Source organism: Bufo gargarizans, chromosome 1, assembly GCF_014858855.1.
Source record: "Bufo gargarizans isolate SCDJY-AF-19 chromosome 1, ASM1485885v1, whole genome shotgun sequence".
Classification (NCBI taxonomy): Eukaryota; Metazoa; Chordata; class Amphibia; order Anura; family Bufonidae; genus Bufo; species Bufo gargarizans.
In genome coordinates, this window is record NC_058080.1 from 145,867,084 (window position 1) to 145,882,262 (window position 15,179).

The 15,179-nt window shown below is 40.9% G+C and overlaps 1 protein-coding gene across 2 annotated transcripts in view; it reads right to left on the reverse strand.

Moving 5' to 3' along the window:
* Window positions 1-15,179, reverse strand: part of DLC1 (DLC1 Rho GTPase activating protein) — a 566,720-nt gene that overhangs the window by 512,155 nt on the left and 39,386 nt on the right. For both annotated transcript variants that reach the window (XM_044299494.1, XM_044299500.1), the window contains exon 2: window positions 10,649-11,693. In XM_044299494.1, the coding sequence (XP_044155429.1) occupies window positions 10,649-11,635 (987 nt within the window). In that variant the 5' untranslated portion in view covers window positions 11,636-11,693. The remainder of the gene's footprint in view (window positions 1-10,648; window positions 11,694-15,179) is intronic.

Consider the following 15,179-nt stretch of genomic DNA (forward strand, 5'->3'; position numbering starts at 1 on the left):
TCTCGATTACGAATATGTAGCACTATATTCTACAGCTTTGTGAATTCTCGAAGTGCCGATATTCGCGATAAAAATTTGCGATTAGAATATTTGAGATCAACACTATTCGCGATCAACTCTTTTCAGGGTCTCTGGCTGTCACGGACAGCCAGAGACTCCGAAAAGAAGATATAAGTGGTTTATACCCACATCCTCTAGTGGAATAAGTGATCATGTGATTGCTCGGTGTCTTGGGCATAGCAGAGCTTCTGGGTCACAGCAAACCCAGATTATCTTTGCATGTGTAAATTGCCCTCACATGAGGGCTGCTATATCCCTGGAACTGGGGCTCCATTGGATGCCCCATTACTGTGGAAAAGTATCAAATTTAAAACAAGTCTTTTAATGTCTTTTAACATACTACATGGCCAAGAAATATATTTAAAAAAGTAAAAAATATAATGAAACACAAATAGTAAGAAAAAATATAATAAAAGATATCAATGCAAACCAAAAATTTCAGGGCCCCATACAGGCAAACTGTGTGAGCATTCTCTCCCTGTGAAATGTCTTTGTGCTGGGAGAGGGCTCCTCCACCAACCCGTGTCCAGCTGAAGGGTCACACAGCTTCATTAGCAGTGACTGCACTAAAGTAAATATTATTGAGGCTAAAAACATCACAGATCCAAAGTGGCCTGGCCCCCAGTTGCTCCAGCCTGTGACTACAGTACCTCCAGTACTGCTCTGTGGGAATCGATTCAAGGTAATCTGAAATCTCTCCTTTTTTATTAGCTCAGTAGCCATATGATTTCTGGTTCCCGCTGCCTGCTGGGGTGGTGCTGCGGTGTCGGCGGTCGCCGTGCAGTGCTGCGCCAAATTTAGAATAGGGTCCCATTCAAATAGGCAACCTTGTCGCGGTGAGTGGCCCTATGCTTTTTGATCAAATTGTATACTAATGCCTCATGTTAGCATGCAGCATAGGGGTAGGTATATGATTAATTACGGTGAGAAGCGATGTTTATTATGCTGGGAAGTAGTTAGATAAAAGCATTGTATTGAGGATGTGCGATCCAGTTTGGTTTCTTGTTTATACATGTATTGTAGAGTCTACGCTCTTTTCCCTTCTGGTATCAGCACTCCTCCCCATTCGGCCCAGGTGTTTTTAACCTCTTCAGGACACATGACGTACCGGTACGGCATGTTGTCCCGGTACCTAAGGACACATGACGTACTGGTACATCATGCGTCTTTACGATCACTGCCGCCCGGTGGGCGGTGATTGGAACAAGGTGCCTGCTCAAACCATTGGATCTCACAGCCCCCTGGATCTCACAGCCCGGAAGCTGTATGAGTAATACACACTGTATTACTCATATAGCCAATGCATTCCAATACAGAAGTATTGGAATGCATTGTAAAGGATTAGACCCCCAAAAGTTAAAATCCCAAAGTGGGACAAAAAAAATCTGAAAAAAAAGTTGTAAAAATAAAGTTTTCCCCCCAAAGAATTAAAAGTTTCAAGTAAAAATAAACAAAAACGTAATTTTCCCCAAATAAATTTAAAAAAATATGGGAAAAAATAGGAAAAATAAAAAGTTAACATATTAGGTATCGCCGCGTCCGTATTGACTGGTTATATAAACATATCACATGACCTAACCCCGCAGATGAACACCGTAAAAAAATAAAAAATAAAAACTGTGCTAAATAAACCATTTTTTTGTCACCTTACATCACAAAAAATACAACAGCAAGCGATCAAAAATGCGTATGCCCACCAAAATAGTACCAATCTAACCATCACCTCATACCGCAAAAAATAAGCCCCTACCTGAGACAATCGCCCCCCCAAAAAAAAACTATGGCTCAGAATATGGAGACACTAAAACATTTTTTTTTTTGTTTTAAAAAAGCTGCTATTGTGTAAAACTTACATAAATAAAAAAAAGTACTGATATAAGGTATCGCCACTTCCGTATCAACCGGCTATATAAACATATCACATGACCTAACCCCTTAGATGAACACTATAAAAAATAGAAAATAAACCATTTTTTGGCACCTTACATCACAAAAAGTGTAATAGCAAGCGATCAAAAAGTCATATGCACCCCAAAATAGTGCCAATATAACCATCATCTCATCCCGCAAAAAATGAGCCCCTACCTAAGATAATCGCCCAAAAACTGAAAAAACTATGGCTCTCAGAATATGGAGACACTAAAACGTTTTTTTTTTCCAAAAATGATATTGTGTAAAACTTACATAAATGACTTTTTTTTCATACATATTTGGTATCGCCACATCCGTATCGACCGGCTCTATAAAAATATCACATGACCTAACCCCTCAGATGAACACCGAAAAAAATAAAATGCTAAATAAACAATTTTTTGTCACCTTACATCACAAAAACTGTAATAGCAAGCGATCAAAAAGTCATATGCACCCTAAAATAGTTCCAATCAAACCGTCATCTCATCTCGCAAAAAATCATACCCTAGCCAAGATAATCGCCCAAAAACTGAAAAACTATGGCTCTCAGACTATGGAAACACTAAAACATGATTTTTTTGTTTAAAAAATGATATTATTGTGTAAAACTTACATAACTAAAAAAAAAAGTATACATATTAGGTATCTCCGCGTCCGTAATTACTTTCTCTATAAAAATATAACATGACCTAACTCCTCAGGTGAATACCGTGAAAAAAGTAAAATAAAAACGGTGTAAAAAAAATAATTTTTTGTCACCTTACATCACAAAAAGTGTAATAGCAAGCGATCAAAAATTCACACGCACACCCCAAAATAGTGCCAATCAAACCGTCATCTCATCCCACAAAAATCATACCCTACACAAGACAATTGCCCAAAAACTGAAAAAACTATGGCTCTCAGACTATGGAAACACTAAAACATGATTTTTTTTTGTTTAAAAAATGAAATCATTGTGTAAAACTTACATAAATAAAAAAAAGTATACATATTAGGTATCGCCTCGTCTGTGACAACCTGGTCTATAAAAATACCACATGATCTAACCTGTCAGATAAATGTTGTAAATAATAAAAAATAAAAACGGTGCCAAAACAGCTTTTTCTTAATACCTTGCCTCACAAAAAGTGTAATGTAGAACAATCAAAAACCCTAAAATAGTACCAACAAAACTGCCACCCTATCCCTTAGTTTCTAAAATGGGGTCACTTTTTTGGAGTTTCTACATCAGGGGGGCTTCAAATTGGACATGGTGTAAAAAAAATAGTCCAGCAAAATCTGCCTTCCAAAAACCGTATTGGCATTCCTTTCCTTTTGCGCCTTGCCGTGTGCCCGTACAGATGTTTACGACCACATATGGGGTGTTTCTGTAAACTACAGAATCAGAGCCATAAATATTGAGTTTTGTTTGGTTGTTAACCCTTGCTTTGTAACTGGAAAAAAAATATTAAATGGAAAATCTGCCAAAAAAGTTTAATTTTTAAATTTTGAAATTGTATCTCTATTTTCCATTAATTCTTGTGGAACACCTAAAGGGTTAACAAAGTTTGTAAAATCAGTCTTGAATACCTTGAGGGGTGTAGTTTCTAGAATGTGGTCACTTTTTTGGAGTTTCTACTCTAGGGATGCATCAGGGGTGCTTCAAATGGGGCATGGTGTAAAAAAATCAGTACAGCAAAATCTGCCTTCCAAAAACCGTATGGTATTCCATTCCTTCTGCGCCCTGCCATGTGCATGTACAGCGGTTTACGACCACATATGGGGTGTTTCTGTAAACTACAGAATCAGAGCCATAAATATTGAGTTTTGTTTGGCTGTTAACCCTTGCTTTGTAACTGGAAAAAAATTATTAAAATGGAAAATCTGCCAAAAAAGTGAAATTTTGAAATTGTATCTTTATTTTCCATTAATTCTTGTGGAACACCTAAAGGGTTAAAAAAGTTTTTAAAATCAGTTTTGAATACCTTGAGGGGTGTAGTTTCTAGAATGGGGTAACTTTTTTGGATTTACTACTTTAGGGGTGCATCAGGGGGGCTTCAAATGGGACATGGTGTCAAAAAACTGTCCAGTTTCTAGAATGCGGTCATTTTTGGGTGGTTTCTATTATGTAAGCCTCACAAAGTGACTTCAAACCTCAACTGGTCCTTGAAAAGAGGGGTTTTTGAAAATTTCTGAAAAATTTCAAGATTTGCTTCTAAACTTCTAAGCCTTGTAACATCCCCAAAAAATAAAATGTCATTCCCAAAATGATCCAAACATGAAGTAGACATATAGATAATGTGAAGTAATAACTATTTTTGTAGGTATTACTATGTATTATAGAAGTAGAGAAATTGAAACTTGGAAATTTGCTAATTTTTCAAAATTTTGGGCAAAGTTTGTATTTTTTTATAAATAAAAATTAATGTTTTTGACTTCATTTTACCAGTGTCATGAAGTACAATATGTGCCGAAAACACAGTCTCAGAATGGCCTGGATAAGTCAAAGCATTTTAAAGTTATCACCACATAAAGTGACACTGGTCAGATTTGCAAAAAATGGCCTGGTCCTTAAGGTGAAAATTAGCCCCGGTCCTTAAGGAGTTTATTAGCAGGAGCCTGCATAAGGCTGGGTTCACACCTGAGCGTTTTACAGCGCGTTCCTACGCGCTGTAAAACGCTCAACAAGGAGAAACCAATGCTTCCCTATGGGAATGGTTCTCACCTGGGCGTACGATCGCGCTGTATAACGCCCGAACCCCCAAGAAGTACATGAGCTTCTTTGGGGCGTCTTGTCGCGCGTTCCCGTACATAGACTTTCGGAAACGCGTGACAATGGGCGCTCGCTTGTCTCTGTATGCGCGATTACAAACGCCGGTACAATCGATCATACAGAGCGCTCCATCGCGAACGCTCAGGTGTGAACCCAGTGTAAGGGTATATATTCCTACCTCTCAGTTGGAGTTCCTGAGAGTATGTGATAGGGTGAGTTTCATAGCTGTTCACATGGTGAGAGTATGTGATGGGGTTGGTTCCACACCTGTTCACATAGTGCAGTACTGCACGACGGCCGTTGATGCTGTCCTGGCGGGTCGGCGGGGCCCAGTGCCAGGGTGGCTTTGTCATACAGTGGGGGCGCTGTTCGATTGCTGGTTCCCGCTGCCTGCTGGAGTGGTGCTGCGGCATCGGCGATCGCCGTGCAGTGCTTTGCCAAATTTAGAATAGGGTCCTATTCAAAGAGGCAACCTTGTCGCGGTGAGTGGGCCTATGCTTTTTGATCAAATGGTATACTTATGCCTCATGTTAGCATGCAGCATAGGGGTAGGTATACGATTAATTACGCTGAGAAGCAGTTAGATAAAAGCATAGTATTGAGGATGTGCGATCCAGTTCTGTTTCTTGTTTATACATGTCAGTAGCCATATGGGCTTTATTATGAGTGACTGGCAGCCTTCCCTGTATAAGGCCTCATTCACACATACGTGTATTTTCACGGACCACGGTCTATGAAAACCCATCCTGCCGAGTGCACAGCGTCATTGGTTGCTACGATGTCCTGTGCTTCGTGCCGCGTTCGCTGTACAGTAATACACTCATATAGATCATACGAGTGTATTACTGTACAGCGGTGGCGGCACGAAGCGCATGGCGTCATAGCAACTAAAGACGTTGTGTGCTCGTGCACTCAGCAGGACGGCAGGCCAGGTTTTCACAGACTGTGAAAATCCACGTATATGTGAATGAGGCCTAAGTGTGTATATATAGATAGCTGCCAGTCACTGACTGCCCACTTGGCTATTGAGCTCATAAAGAGCCAAGATTTCAATTAATAAATTACATGTTTTCCTGAATTTTTTCCTACAAAACTATATTTCGTTTTGCTCAACTCTTTCTGTATAACCTGCTGTCTGCAGATTGCATTGCGCTTTGTGGTGACAGTTTCAGGTCTGGTCACTAAAGGGGTAAAATGTGTTCATTTGCAGGTACTGTGCCTGTAAGGCCTCATGCACACGACCGTTGTGTGCATCTGTGTCCATTGTTCCGTTTTCCATAATTTTCTGCGGACCCATTGACTTTCAATGGGTCCGTTTAAAACTCGGAAAATGCACCGTTTGTCATACGAGTCCGTGATCCGTGTTTCCTGTCCGTTAAAAAAATATGACTTGTCCTATTTTTTTGACGGACACCGGTTCACGGACCCATTCAAGTCAATGGGTCCGTGAAAAAACACGGAGTCACACAAGATTGCCATCCGTGATCCGTGTCCGTAGGCTACTATAGCACAGGCGGATCCGCAGATCCGTCTGCATACAGCTTTTTCAGAGCGAGTTTTCACTTCGTGAAAACTCAGATCCGATAGTATATTCTAACACCGAGGCGTTCCCATAGTGATGGGGACGCTTCAAGTTAGAATATACTAAGAACTGTGTACATGACTGCCCCCTGCTGCCTGGCAGCATCCAATCTCTTACAGGGGGCTGTGATCCGCACAATTAACCCCTCAGGTGCCGCCTGTAAGAGATCAGGTGCTGCCAGGCAGCAGGGGGCAGACCCCCCTACCTCCCCAGTTTTTAATTCATTAGTGGCCAGTGCAGCCCCTCCCTCCCTCCTTCACCTGTATTAAATTCATTTGTGGCCAGTGCAGCCCCCCCTCTCTCCCTCCCCTGTATTAAATTCATTGGTGGCCAGTGCGGCCCCCCCCGGCACCCCCTCCCCTGTATTAAATTCATTGGTGGCCAGTGCGGCCCCCCCTCCCCTGTATTAAATTAATTGGTGGCCAGTGCGGCCTCCCCTCCCCCCCATCATTGGTGGCAGCAGAGAGTTCCGATCGGAGTCCTAGTTTAATCGATGGGGCTCCGATCGGTAACCATGGCAACCAGGTTGCTACTGCAGTCCTGGATGCCATGGTTACTTAGCAATTTTAGAAGCATTATACTTACCTGCGCTGTCTGTGACCGGCCGGGCGCTCCTCCTACTGGTAAGTGACAGGTCTGTGCTATAAGCAATGCGCCGCACAGACCTTTCACTTACCAGTAGGAGGAGCGCCCGGCCGGTCACAGACAGCGCAGGTAAGTATAATGCTTCTAAAATTGCTAAGTAACCATGGCAGCCAGAACTGCAGTAGCATCCTGGTTGCCATGGTTACCGATCGGAGCCCCAGCGATTAAACTGGCACTCCGATCGGAACTCTCCGCTGCCACCAATGATCGGGGTGGAGGCGGGGGAGGCCGCACTGGCCACCAATGAATTTAATACAGGGGAGGGGGGCCAGGGGGGCCGCACTGGCCACCAATGAATTTAATACAGGGGAGGGGGGACCGGGGGAGGGGCGCACTGGCCACCAATGAATTTATTACAGGGGAGGGGGGGCCGGGGGGGCTGCACTGGCCACCAATGAATTTAATACAGGGAAGGGAGGGCCGCACTGGCCAACAATGAATTTAATACAGGTAAGGGAGGGAGGGGGGCCGCACTGGCCACCAATGAATTTAAAACTGAGGAGGGAGGGGGTCTGCCCCCTGCTGCCTGGCAGCACCTGATCTCTTACAAGGGGCTATGATATGCACAATTAAACCCTCAGGTGCGGCACCTGAGGGGTTAATTGTGCGGATAACAGCCCCCTGTAAGAGATCGGATGCTGCCAGGCAGCAGGGGGCAGTCATGTCCACAGTTCTTAGTATATTCTAACTTGAAGCGTCCCCATCACTATGGGAACGCCTCTGTGTTAGAATATACTGTCGGATCTGAGTTTTCACGATGTAACTCAAATCCGATGGTATATTCTAACATAGAGGCGTTCCCATGGTGATGGGGACGCTTCAAGTTAAAATATACCAACGGATTGGAGAAAACTCCGATAGGGACTCCTGACTTTACATTGAAAGTCAATGGGGGACGGATCCGTTTGCGATTGCACCATATTGTGTCAACGTCAAACGGATCCGTCCCCATTGACTTGCATTGTAAGTCAGGACGGATCCGTTTGGCTCTGCACGGCCAGGCGGACACCAAAACAACTTTTTTTTTAACTTTCCTTCATGTCTAGTGATCCTCCAAAAATCACGGAAGACACACGAAGAAAAAACGGACACAGATCACGGAACAACGGAATCCCGCGTGCATGAGGCCTAACTGTGATTTTATTGCATACTGTTTATTCTAGATGGGTTTTTGAATAATGTGAATGAGTGTAAGAGTGTACCGCTATGTAGGCTCCATACAAGGGGTGGAGCCAGAATATACAGGTGAAACTCGAAAAATTTGAATATCATGCAAAAGTCTATTTATTTCAGTAATGCAACTTAAAAGGTGAAACTAATATACAAGATAGACTCATTACATGCAAAGTGAGATATTTCAAGCCTTTATTTGTTATAATTTGGATGATTATGGCTTATAGCTGATTAAACCCCAAATCACAATTTTGAGGTCCCCTTTGCTCAGGGGGTATGGATTAATTAGCTGACTAGAGTGTCACACTTTGAGCCTAGAATATTGAAACTTTTTGCAAAATTTAAATTTTAAGCTGCATTAATGCAATTCCTTTTAATTTGCATTACTGAAATAAATGGACTTTTGCACGATATTCTACTTTTTTGAGTTTCAGCTGTATACTGTAGTGTATAGTTTTTAGGCTAGGGCTACCCCAGAACTTTCTGCAGTGCTTCTGATAGATTTTTAACTATTGAGCTACAGCAGCAGTCCATAGCAGTACACTGAAGCACATTTACTACGGCAAATGAACCATAATTCTTATACCACATTTATTAAGGGTTTTAAATACTTTTTTTCTGCTATGCTCAACAAAGGGTGTGGCTTATCAGGAATAGGTGTGGCTTAAGATGCAACAATGTGCACTAAAATTGCACCAGAATATAAGCAAACACAGCACGACTTTCATTTCTTACAGCACTCTTGAAAACTGAAAGCTGCACTGTAATTGACTTCTATGGGCAGCAAAGACAGTATCATAAACTTGCCTTTAGATTAGACAATCAAAAAGTCTCCCAGATTTATCATCTAGTATCAGCCAATGTAATACACCTTCAACATTTTTTGACTATCTAGTCTTAGGAGTAATGCAACAAGATGCCACTTTTTGAACTGAGTGTCTGCTTTGTTTAAAGAATTTTTTGGCACCAGGGGACTGCAGTATACTTGTGGCTTTATTAGAATTCTTTTTCCAAAAAATCTCAATTCTAAATTTGGCTAAAATGTAGTTTTGACTACAAACATCTGCCCATCCCTTTACTAAATACAAACAAGCGTGCCATGGTGCAAGCCACATAAAAGATGTTTCAAACACTTCATAAATTTTTGCAATGGCCTACTTCACCAACAAAACAGACTAAAAAACACTTTACTTTCGGGCCCGAACAGCTTTGATACATGACCCCCTTAGCCTACACTGTCTAAATTCTTGGTGGGTTTGTCCAACAGTTTAATGTGTATGGGGCGCTACCGACTCTTTAGACCAACAGCTAATGAATGTGTATGGACACCCTAGCACTTTGATCATGCCTTCAAATCTTACCAAATCCGCTACCACCCCAAGAGCCCATTCACAGAGTAAACATCTTTGCACCTGCTTTGGAAGTGCCCCTTTGTATAGAGTCTGTTGGATTTTAAATCTCCCCTGCATTTCAGTCTGCCTCTCATTTCTCTGCATGTGTTATCTAAAAGACAAACTGTTTGTTTCCCATAGCAACCAATCACAGCACAGCTTTCATTTTACTAGAGTGCTTCTTACAATAATGTAGACTTGTGTTTCCCGACTTGTGTTTCCCAACTTGTATCTCTCCAGCTTTTGCAAAATGACAACTCCCACCATGCCCTGATGAATGCAGACTGTAGGGGCATGATGCGAGTTGTAGTTTTGCAATAACTAGGGAACCAAAGGTTGGTAAACATAGGTCTATAGTAAGAAGCACTGTAGTAAAATGAAAGCTGCGCTGTGATTGGTTGCTATGGGCAACCAGTTGTCTTTTCAACAGCATTTGTTGGGAGATTACCACTGAATAAAAAAGGACCTTATTTTCAGGCACTGAGAGGCCGATTGTGAAGTGTTGTAGTAAAATGAAAGCTGTGCTGTGTTTGGTTGCTATGGGCAGCAAACTGTCTCTTAGACAGCACATGTAGAGAGATGAGAGGCAGAATGAAATGCAGGGGAGATGAGAGGCAGAGTGAGAAGCAGTGCCTCCGCAGTTACAGTTACATTGGTGCATACATTAGAATTCACGTTGCATCAAAAAGATATTATTTTCTTAGAATCTTCCAGAACCCTGTGGACTGGACTTGACAAACCCTCAGTATTTAAAGTTGGATCATGAAGAGTATATGTACCTGGTTGAGACTCATCGAAGCACATAGGAGCCTATGATGAACAAACTAACTAACAAACATTAACTTTTATATACAGCGCATAGATTCATAAGATTGACCTGTTGAGTTATGTGCAATCATGTTAAAAATTGGTTAGTGGCAGTACAGAAGTCTAACTATAGCCTTAGCCTAAGGGTTACAATGGTCCACTTTTACACAATTTTTAAAATTTACAACCATGACAGAAAAGGAATAATTCTACTCACAAGATGCATATATCAAAGGTCAGCCTAACACAATGCAGTGAAGTGTAAAAATACCTAGAGATTGAGGTCATACAATTTAGCATTTTATAAATGTGAATTCTTACCTTTTTTCTACGAAGTCTAACTTGATCACACAACACTTCACAGGTAGACATGTTATCCTGGTTGGGAATAGACTGGGCACAATTTGTGGAACTTACTCCTTGTAGACCATCCTGTGACACATTCAAATCACCATTCATCTCATAATGTGGCTTATCATGACTTTTGGTGTCTCTGCAGAAAGGTGATACATTTTTGTAGCCTCTAGTTTCTCCTTTGGTTTCCAAATGCGAAGATACACAAAAATGTAAACTATCACAAGAATCAGTGGACACACCACTGCAGATATTGTGTTCATATACAACTTTTGACCCATCAGATTTTCTTCTCTGTTGTGCAATTCTAGCAGAATTTAGCAGCTGTTCCCCAGACATATCCATTTCCTCCAAATCCGTATTTCCATGTAACATTTCATTGAAGGATATTCCATCAAAAACATTCACATTGTCATCTTTGAGCTCATAATTACTATCTCTACCTTGAACTCCTGCATATGTGTCTTCCTCTTCATCAACACTAGTATTGCCAACTTCAAGTGTATTGCTCATATCTTCTTCAAGAAAAGTCTTAGCCAAGGAACTAATTCCATCCTGGTTTGGCAGACGGTCCTCATTCTTGATCTTAAGTTCTTTTTCATTAGGTGGCATGACGGTTTCAATGCTGGTGTTTGAAGATGCACTGTGATCTTCTGTATCTAAGTTGTCATTTTCGTCCATCTCCTTGAAGATCCCTTCTTCAGGATTAAGAAAACCATTACAATCCTCTAATGAAATACACTCTGTCTCCTTTATATCTTCTTTCCTATGTTCTTCCATAGCTGTTTTTAAATTATCTACTTTAATTCCATGGCAACACAATTTATCACAACCAGAAGTGTTAGAAGACAATCCAATCCATTGAGATACATGATCTTCCCAGCTTTTTTTCCGAACAGAAACAGACATGTCATAAAGTAAAGCACCAGATAAGATTCGTAGACAGAGGAGCATGTGATTTCAATACAAGAATGCCGTGAAGAGTTATGCAGTTGACCGGGTGAAGTTTCATCTAACAAACAAGAAATCAAATCAGTTAGGGTCTAAATGTTGACAAACGATCCACAAGCAATGCAGCAACCCTTGTCTGGATGAACTCCCTGTTTGCCAACATTTGTACAATAGAATCCTTTTTATTTTAGTCACAGGGTAACTCATTTCATGCATCTGAATTCTGTAAAGTCCCATGACTCTGTACTACTTATGATATAATCACTTGCTACAGAATAAACTGGACAACTTAAAGGGTTGTACCACAAAACATATTATACATTTTTCAAACCAGCACCTGTGTCTTAATACTTTTGTAATTGCATGTAATAAAAAATTTAAGTAACAATCGATACCCCTGGCGCTTGCTTGCTCCTGTTTACACACTTGGCTGCAGGTGTCGCAGCGGCACTGCACAAACCGCTGCCGAACTGTGGACTGTAAATTTCAATATATATGACACCGCACTCTCCCCAGGCACTGCCAGCCCACTAACAGACACAATTGCCGATAAGTAACAAACAGTGAGTAGTTACCTGTTCCGTAGAGCTTACTCTGTGACTATTCCTTCTTCCTTCGTGTGAACTGTCGGGGTGCTGGGTGTTAGGCTAAGTTTACTAGATCGCGCCTCACGCCCCGGCCGGTGGCGTCATGCCGTGTGTATAATTCGTACCTCGCGCTGATCTCAAGCGGTGAGATACTATACTGGCTTGTATTTTATTATTAGATATTTTACACCCTAAGCATCTTCTGCAAGGGAAGAAGCCATTTTTTTGGCCTATGCCTCCATGGTGTGTTTCCATTTTTTTGTGATTTTTGTTTTTATTTTTATTATCTGCTTGTTTAGTAATACAACTATTTGTAGATGCTATAATGTTGCCAATGTTTTTTGCTTTCCTGTAAATAAACCTAGGCTCTTTTGGAATGAGTTCCCCCACCATTATGTCTTTCCTCAGGGCGTTCCAAAGTTTATTCACAATTTTTGTTGAAGATATTCACCTGACTGTTATATGGTAAAATAAGGTGTGGGATTGTTATCTCATCTTCTTCTAACTTAGATTTTTTCTTTCCCTTTAATAATGTTTGTCTATTCATCTGTCCAACCTCAACCTTCTGTTTCATCAACTTAACTACATCATATCCCTTTACCTCAAATTTATCCTGCATGGCTATAGCTTCCCACTCGTACTTCTCTAATTTCGTACAATACAAAGATGTGGAGCAGAGGAGTTAAAGGGTTAAGGTCAATGAGAGGAGTATATAAATACTAGGACCAGGCAGCATTACCGTATTCCTTTTCCTGATGAAGGACAGCGTACTGTCCGAACTGCGTAGATAGGAATTCTGGTACCCACGACTCACCGTAGTCAGTATAGTGACGTCACTATCCGCTGGAGATCAGCGAGAGGTACGAATTATACACACGGCATCACGCCACCGGCCGGGGCGTGAGCCACAATCTAGTAAACTCTCCTAAATGATATCAAGTGGGAAGAGTGATATATATTAGGAATGCTGAATGTTAAATCGCTCTATACGGTTATTGAGAACCGAAGAGGCTGTGAGGCGGCAAAATTATTTCTCGAAAAAAAGGGGGATATGCCAGAAGCCCAAATTAAATACATAGGGGATTGTATTATGTTTGTCCTACAAAGGAATTATTTTACATAAGATGATAGATTTTACCTCCAGACATGGGGGACCGCGATGGGGACGAGGTTCGCACCGGCGTTTGCTAATTTATATGTGGGGTGGTGGGAACACTTAGCCATACACCCTGAGGGCGAGCTCCTGGCAAAACTCGTCCTCTGGCTGCATTTTATAGATGACATGACTTTTATATGGAAGGGAGGGGAATACCAGTTACAGAAGTTTTTTAATGATATTAATAAAAATGATTTTTATTTAGAATTCACATTGGCTTTTCGTAAAACAGAAATATTTTTTTTAGTTTTAACTCTTTTTATTGAGGATAATAAAATATGCACAAAAGCATTTAATAAACCTACGGATGCAAACAGTTTTATCTCCAAAGAAAGTTGTCACCTTCCACGGTGACTAGAGAATATTCCAAAGAGCCAATTTCTAAAAGTACGAGTGGGAAGCTATAGCCATGCAGGATAAATTTGAGGTAAAGGGATATGATGTAGTTAAGTTGATGAAACAGAAGGTTGAGGTTGGACAGATGAATAGACAAACATTATTAAAGGGAAAGGAAAAATCAAAGTTAGAAGAAGATGAGATAACAATCCCACCCCTCATTTTACCATATAACAGTCAGGTGAATATCTTCTAAAAAATTGTGAATAAACATTGAAACGCCCTGAGGAAAGACAGATGGTGGGGGAACTCATTCCTAAAGAGCCTAGGTTAATTTACAGGAAAGCAAAAAAACATTGGCAACATTATAGCATCTACAAATAGTTGTATTACTAAACAATCAGATAATAAAAACAAAAATAAAAACAAAAATCACAAAAAAATGGAAACACACCATGGAGGCATAGGCCAAAAAAATGGCTTCTTCCCTTGCAGAAGATGCTTAGGGTGTAAAATATCTAATAATAAAATACAAGCCAGTATAGCAAATAATAATGGCACATACAAAGAAGATATTAGAGGCTTTATTACATGTAATAGTTGTGGGGCAATATATGCGATGACATGCCCCTGCAACAAGATATATATTGGTCGGACCAAGAGACAAATAAAGAAAAGAGTGGAGGAACATATATATAATATAAAGAAAAAATTTGAGGGGCATCCACTGTCGAGGCACTACATGATAAAACATGAGGGGAGATGTGATGGCTCAACCTTCTGTGGGATTGAATTGATTAGATTGGGATCTAAAGGGGGGATTTAATTAAAAGTATGTCAAGAGCAGAAACTAAATGGATCTTCAATATGGATACATTAACACCTGGAGGGTTGAATTCTGAGATTGAGCTGTTCGCATTTGAATAATGTAGTGATCTGTATGTAGCGTGCACCCAGAATCCTCAGAATAAAAATATGTGGAGCAGAGGAGTTAAAGGGTTAAGGTCAATGAGAGGAGTATATAAATACTAGGTACCAGGCAGCATTGCCATATTCCTTTTCCTGAAGAAGGACAGCGTACTGTCCGAAACGCGTAGACAGGAATTCTGGTATCCACGACTCACCGTAGTCCGTATAGTGATGTCACTATCCGCTTGAGATCAGCGCAAGGTACAAATTATACACATGGCATCACGCCACCTGCCAGGGCGTGAGGCGCAATCTAGTAACCTTAGCCTAACACCCAGCACCCCGACAGTTCACACGAAGGAAGAAGGAATAGTCACAGAGTAAGCGCTACGTTTGTTACTTATCTGCAATTGTGTCTGTTAGTGGGCTGGTGGTGCCTGGGGAGAGTGCGGTGTCATATATATTGTAATTAAAACTTTTGTATTGTTGTAGAAATATTAATATTAGAAATCTCGTCAGGCTTTGTGTAAGGAAAAGGCAAATCTCTCAACCGCAGTCA